The sequence below is a fragment of the Maniola jurtina genome, chromosome 6, assembly GCF_905333055.1.
Source record: "Maniola jurtina chromosome 6, ilManJurt1.1, whole genome shotgun sequence".
Classification (NCBI taxonomy): Eukaryota; Metazoa; Arthropoda; class Insecta; order Lepidoptera; family Nymphalidae; genus Maniola; species Maniola jurtina.
Window position 1 is genome coordinate 3,865,949 of NC_060034.1, and position 7,349 is coordinate 3,873,297.

A 7,349-nucleotide genomic window follows, 5' to 3' on the forward strand; every position below is an offset into this window, starting at 1 on the left:
TGTCCGTTAGTTGTCTGTCAAAACCCGTCAAGGGAATCAAAACCTATAGGGTGCTTCGCGTTTATTTGGAAATATGAAATTGGGCAGGTAGTTTGTTTTATAACACAAGTAGACGACAAAAACCGAAAACTGTGAGTTTGTAATTACATCACAATTTTTTTTATTAAGTGTTATTTCTTGTACGATGGTACAGAACCCTTTGTGTGCAAGTCCAACTCGCACTTGACCGATTTTTCCATTTAGGGTTGATCCCAAAGTAATAATCGTTTGTAACGATCAATAAGTAAAGTGCCTCCAGTAACCACATTTTGGATTAGTATTCCCTTTCTGCACCATCCCGTATATCATAACATGCGTCTCATTAGCTTTTTGAGACTTTTATATAAAATTATTTCATTAGAATTATTTAGAAATAGTTCGAATATCATTTTGTTTGACAAAAAGATATTGGTTGTGCTAAATCTCTAAAGTAAATTGATAAATTGGCGAAAGATTTTAATTTGGGAAATTATATGATGAGGTGATGGCCTCCTATAGTGGAGAGGCACGAGAAGAAGAAATTGACGAATGACAGGTATAAAATTAGTCATCCTTTTCATAATTTTCTTTACGGAAAATGTAGTCATACTACATTAATTAGACCTGTAGTTTAGAGATTTTGTACAACAGAATTAACACCATCGAAAAAGTGCTGTTTCAATGTTATAAGAATTTTGTAAAATTCAACTAGTAATTATCATTACTTAGGCCTTTGGTACTATTTGTTTTGACTATTTCTGCTATACTTTTCGGAACTGACTTGCAAACAGCATGCCATCTGCACAAAGGAAATATTGAATGTTGAATGAATTTGTTCAGTTCAAGTTCAGTTCAATTCAGTGGCTTTTATGCCAATAATGGCTATCTAAATTTATACTGCTAGCGACAGTCATATGCTACTTTCAGTACCTAGCACTTTTATAAGTCGCATTGGCAAAATAGGTTTCCGCGGCAAAACCGAATGTGCACCAATGGAGTACAGACCTTATTGCTTGACAGTAAGATTTTGAACACAAGAACAACATACTCATGCTATCTCGCTCTTAATTCGCCCGTACAACAACAACCAATAGCTTACGGACGCGCGCTATGATTGGCTGATATATTTTCGAGCCATTCAAAAATAGGATTTCTGCGCAGGTACGTCGGCGTAACTTATACAAGTGGTAGTACTGTACCTAATGTTCTTTGTTCTAGTATGTCAATTAATATTTGAGGGCTCTTAAATATTAAGGATATCCCTATCCACTACAATCCCGGTTTTTCGTGTATTTCTGTTACCTAGTTTGTAACGTAGTTTACCCAGGTTTAAAGTACCTATCCTGTTAGTATTCTCATTTCTCAAGATGCTCATAGTGTAGATAAAACTGCAAAAGTTTCCAACTTGGATGTACACAAATCTCTAAACTAAAACAAGTCTCAAGAGAAGTGCTATCCTTTTCTGCAAGTAATATTGCGAAAAGGAAAGCACTGCTTGAAGACTTGAAAAAGTTAAGAGCTCTATGTACAAAAGAATAAGCACCATTATCAAATGAAAGTAGTATAACGCGTTCCAGTAAAGAAAAGAATCGAAAAGAGCAGCGTCAATCATTCTGTCTCACTTACACAGTAACCTGTGTGTGTGAGTGAGAGGGAACGATTAGCGCCGCTTCGCTTCGATTCGTTTGTTTACCGGCGCGTATCAAGCGAGAAGCAGGCACGTCAAGTACACAGTAGAGGGCGTGATGCGCGTGTGTCGCTCGGGCGTCACGCGGGGACGTCAGCTGACGGCGGCGGCGGGGGAGGGCGCCGCCCCGCACCCCTAGGCGCGCCGCGCGAGGTAGCCGCCGCTGCTCGACGCCGCTGCAACGGACATCACTATTGAAATGGAGCCGATCTGATATTTTTAGTTCAGTAATCTATACTAAAACTAGATGATGCCCGCGATGTCATCTGCGTGGATTCCGTGGGAACTCTTTGATCTTCTGCGATAAAAAAAAGTTTCCTATGTCAGTCTCACGGACTCTAGCTATCTCTGTACCAAATTTCATATAAATCGGTTCAATGGATGGGTCTTTAAGAATCCTGTGGGAACGCTTTGATTTTTCGGGAAAAAAGTAGCCTATGTCCATCCCCGGGATGTAAACTAACTCTGTCCCTTTCATCAAAATCGGTTAAGCTGTGGGCTGTGAAAAGCAGGCAGATAGACAGACTTTCGCATTTATAATATTATATAATAGTATGGATTATAAAGAGGTTAAGTTTGTAAGTTTGTTTGTAGGAAGTAATCTCTAGAACTACTGAACAGATTTTGAAAATTCTTTCACTAGTAGAAATCTATAATATTCCTGAGTGACATGTCTATATCTATTAGAAAATTGTAATTAGCTACCCATGCGGGTTGCTAGTCTTAAGATAAAACTACTGAAATATATGCATGTACATACTACTTTAATCCAAAAGAAGGTAACATAGTATTCATAAAATTATCATTTAAAAATTGTAAAAAAAGAGAACACATTCATATAGAATTGGTGTCAACTGTTAATATATTCAAAAAAGATAACATAATATCTTAAAGGCAGCATTAGTATTTATCAGGAGTTTAACCTACCTTGGTTAGGGTACGGCAAGCAATTAGACTTAAGAACTTCTTCGTGATTACCATATGCACAAAATTTGACTACTACAGTGTTTGCTGAAATGCCAGTGATTTCCGCCTCATAAAACTGAAACAAACATAAACATATTTTTATTTCATTGAATGTGTTTCCCCGTGTTCATTGAATAGAATGTATGGTATGTGAATCCCAAATACGGTAAAAATTTCGGTAAATAAAACGCTTTTTAGTACCCCACTACCAATGGCGTGTCCAGGATTTAGAGTCAGGGTAGGCATTCAATAGATAGGAACTTACTGTGTGGCAACTCATATTGAAAATCAGCACTGACCCCTGACAACTAGGGTAAGCAGTGCTTTTATGCCTCTATGACCTGCACGCCACTGCCCACTACAACAACTGGTAATTTAGACTTCAATATCATACAGCATATAAATTGGGTAGGTTTTATTATTTATTCTAATGTAAAGAAACTAACTACCTTTGCAAATCTAAATTGAGTCAAAACATGTATGTCTAATATTATTAGCTGTATTTTAGCAAATATGCACATAAATATTTCATTTTATCATTAACTTTCATTTTGATTGTCTGTGTACTTACATTATTATCCTCCCAATAAAGAGCGAGGCATCGGTCCCCGACCTTCCAGTTGATATCGGCGACGCCCAGCATCGCCCGCGCCTGCTCATTGACCGCGGCGTTCTGGAACCCCAGCAACGAGCCCGGCAGGAACGGGCCTCCCGTGCGAAGCGTGCTGTACTCCTGAGGACGGGCGCCGTAGCCGTACTGACGACCGCCAAAACCTCCCTGAAGAATGAATGGACACAATAACGAAACCTGGCCGAATGAATGAAAACTATGACACCTCCCTATATGAAAGCATGAAAACAATTACAAAACCTTCCTGAATGAATGAATGAAAACAATTATTATGAGACCTCCTGAATTAATAAATATATGAAAACAATTATGAAACCTCCTTGAATGAATAAATGAATGATAATAATTATGAAAACTGCCTGAATGAATGAATAAAAAATTCTCATTCATTAAAATAACACATAAATAGTACCGAAATGAAGACTGAGAAGATGGAAACTGTGGAAGTGAATTTTCATTGCTCATTTTAACATTTAGTTGATTTCAACATGTTATAATTAATTTTAGCTAATTAAATGCCCTATGAGAAGAGTTTCTTGATGGTGTGACCTTCTCCCAACCCTTAACACACTCATATAATCCAATTATAATCCACATAAATGACTGATTGCAGATAGCCAAAAATATCAAAAAAAAAAAAAAAAAAACTAATTAAATAAAAAACTTGTTAAACATTGTTAATATTTCTGTTCGCTACACATACCTGAGCATTCATATAGTTCATGTTAGAATACATGGGAGTTTGCTGCGGCTCCATATAGCCATTTGGCTGCTGTTGCTGCCTGCGATACGGCTGCTCCTGATATTTAGGCATATCGTTATTTCTCCTAAATGGAGTTATATCCTGCATGGCTTGATTAGGAACATATTGCTTTGGCTGGTACGCTTGTTCCGGATAGGATTGATAATTTCTCCCAGGAGAGACTTCTTCGTTAGGCCGAGGTTGGTTTGAGAGCAAGTTCAAATTGGCTGTTGCATCAACTAAACTATCCATGGGGTTGATATTACGATAATTTTGTTGTTGCTGCTGATTCATGTCATTATTGTTAAAGTGTTCATTCCTCATGTTTATCTCGGGATACTGATTCTGGGGTTGACTGTGATATGCATTGTTGTAATGTAAGTTGAGATTGTTGGCTTGCTGCTGTTGCTTGTTCTTTTCTTCCAACTTTCGTTGGAATCTTGGTGGTTTTTCGTTCTGTGTCTGATATTTGCGTTCCTCTCTATGTGTATTATTGTGATAGTTGTCGTAGTGTCCCCGATCAGACCTGATACAATAAAGTTAAATAATATTGTACTGGGGTAGAAATAGGTAATTTTTATTTTATAAATGCATCCTTCTATCAAATACCATCTTTTGGTTCAATTGCTAAGCTAATCTTGAAAGAAATGGTTGCATTCTCCAGAATGCAATGGACATTCATTAAACTTTATTTATTTCAGAAAACATAACACAACTGAAAATTGGAAAGACTATAAGTAAATAAATTAAAAATACCTGTTTCGGGGGCCGTCGTATCGTGAACCGTGTGAGCGTGGGTTAGTTTTGGCACCATTTCTATCCCTATTACCATAACTCCTTTCACCCCTGTCTTCGGAAGGCGTGTTATAATCTCGCCGACTGTTCTTATCCTTATCTGGTACATTAGGAAGTTTGTCTTCCAAGAAATCAAATAGAGATACTTTTCCTGAAGGTTTGACGGGAACACCGTCTTCGTCATTGTCTTTATTTCTCCCTTTACGTTTTGGTTGACTTGGCTGATCGGACTCTTTTGGTTTCTCTTTACTCCTATTTTCCGAGTTGTCTCTTTTCTGTAATATTCTAAGTGCTCTATCGACATTGTTCTTGGTATACTTGAGGGTGTTCTCAGCTTGTTCTTCAGAGAATCCTGCATCAACAATTTTCTGTACATTTGCATCCAATAGAGGCTTAGTGCCTCCACCAAACACCTGTAAGAATAGAAATAATTTCTTCAGAAAATATTATTTGTGACTTGACGAAGTCATTGTACTAGTATATTTGTATTTTAAATTCTAAAAATATTTGTTGGTGTTTTTTGACAGTTTTTCAAAGCCAGCTAAATAAATTTGCAGATAATAATAAGCATAGAATAATTAAAAAAAAAAGTGCTTTTGAAAGTGCTGTTGAGTGTTTTTGAAATTGTCATGTGAATAACCATTGGATCACAATTCCCTTCCGAGTAATTGTACCTTTTTAACACCAGACATCCTCTGCGCCTCTGCAATAGCTCCCTTCCTCTGAGCTTCAAACTCAGCATTGTCTTGTTTGGCCTGTTCTTGCAAACTCTTGAATTGTTTATCAACAGGTAATGCTTCCAGCCTTTGACCAAATGGAATCCATGGTGGGGGACCACCATCTGCTCCAATGCCACCTGGAAAAATAAAATTTACAATATTGTACCAATAAATTTATCAAAACCAACATTTAATAAACACCAAATATTTTACAAAGCATTAATGAATGCATTTTTGCTATAATTTTCTTTTACATATAAAAAAATCAATACTTGACTTCAAGTGACTTCATCAACGTGGATTTCAGTTTAAAAAAATCTTTTGGGAACTCTTTAATTTTTTGAGATAAAAAGTAGCCTATGTCACTCTCCAGGTCTTTAACTACACCCATGCAAAAAATCAGGTCTAAATGTACTGCTATTCCTTTACTAATGATCTAGTGCTATCCATTCCTAGACAACTTCTTTCTAGGAAAGGGTAGCACTAGATTTCAATTTGTCAATTTAGTTTAGAGACTGTATGCAACAGAATTAGCTACACTGACCAGTCTAATAAGAGTATAAAATATTTAATTGAAACAATTTATAAATAAAAGAAAAACATAAGCAATCAAATATCTAATAAGTATTGCATGAATTAGCTACAAAAACTTGGGATTGCTTAAGCTAATATACTCTATCTGGAATTATTTTCCTGTATAAATGGATACAATAAAGATTTCTAAATATGTAAATACATGAAAACTTATTTTTATTTAAAATATTTCTTATAGAAAGGAAATTAATAAATTCCTCACAGACTCACCTCTAGTATGCTTAGCAAGACTTCTATTGAGTTCCCATTTTTCAATCATATGGGACACTTTACCACCCAGCACTGACACCACAGAAGGAGTCAGCCAAATCACACCATGACACACTTCAAGATCCTCATTCTTAAGTAACACCTTTGTTCCTGGTGGGGTGTTAATGCTTAGATTGGGAATAGAAGTTGTCTCAAGACCCGTACACGAAGATTTCCCGTCGTGTAACGTAAACTTTAACATACGAGGAGCTGATGTGGACTCTTCATTAGCTTTAGGGGCTGCCACATTTCTTATCTTCTGGATTTGAACGACTATTGGCTTCTCTAACTTAGAAGGGTCTTTTGTAAACTCTTCGGGAAAGGCTGCCTCGCCTATATCCCTCAGATCGAACTGAAATATAAAGTAAGCCAGTCATGAGCACCACAATCTGTGTGGGCCGATCGACGATCAAAGAAGTGGAAAATACGAGTTTTCACAGTACTTACGTCTAGAGCCCTTCGGCTAAGGATATTTACATCTTGTATTTGACCATTTTCGCTAATAATATCAATACCTTCTTGACTTAAGTGCCTAGAAAAAATATCGTAATGTTACATTTAATAAGTGTGAACCGTATTTGTTTTGAGGGTTTTTGAAATGCTCCACTTACCATCCCAGATCCCTGAGACTATCTCTGAGTGTCATGTTTTCATTTGTATTGAAAATATATCACAAAATTAACGAAATTATTAAATAAAACCTCTCAGACACACCGTATTCAACTTGCCCATTTGTCAAACTCCAAAGAGTATAAATACAGGGAATCAAGCTCGTTGCTGGTCTGTATTCGTTGCCACAGATGAACTACCCTAGAACAATAATCTTTGACCATAGCCTAGAAAAGAGAATTAAGTCGGAGGGAAACTGGGTAGCTTTAAAAATAAAAAAATAAATCTTTTACATTCTATAACCTTTTTAATGGCTAAGAAGAAGGATGTTGCTTTGGT

At 36.6% G+C, this 7,349-nt stretch overlaps 1 protein-coding gene across 1 annotated transcript; it reads right to left on the bottom strand.

The window, feature by feature from the left end:
* Window positions 1–1,038: 1,038 nt before the first annotated feature.
* LOC123866516 (tudor domain-containing protein 3) lies at window positions 1,039–7,137 on the bottom strand. The gene is made up of 9 exons (XM_045908151.1): window positions 7,013–7,137; window positions 6,849–6,933; window positions 6,363–6,753; window positions 5,514–5,695; window positions 4,801–5,252; window positions 4,006–4,570; window positions 3,243–3,449; window positions 2,633–2,747; window positions 1,039–1,881 (listed from the first exon to the last, which is right to left on the bottom strand). The coding sequence occupies exons 1-9, from the start codon at window positions 7,045–7,047 to the stop codon at window positions 1,841–1,843; spliced, it is 2,073 nt and encodes a 690-aa protein (XP_045764107.1). The 5' UTR covers window positions 7,048–7,137; the 3' UTR covers window positions 1,039–1,840.
* Between the last annotated feature and the right edge of the window lie 212 nt (window positions 7,138–7,349).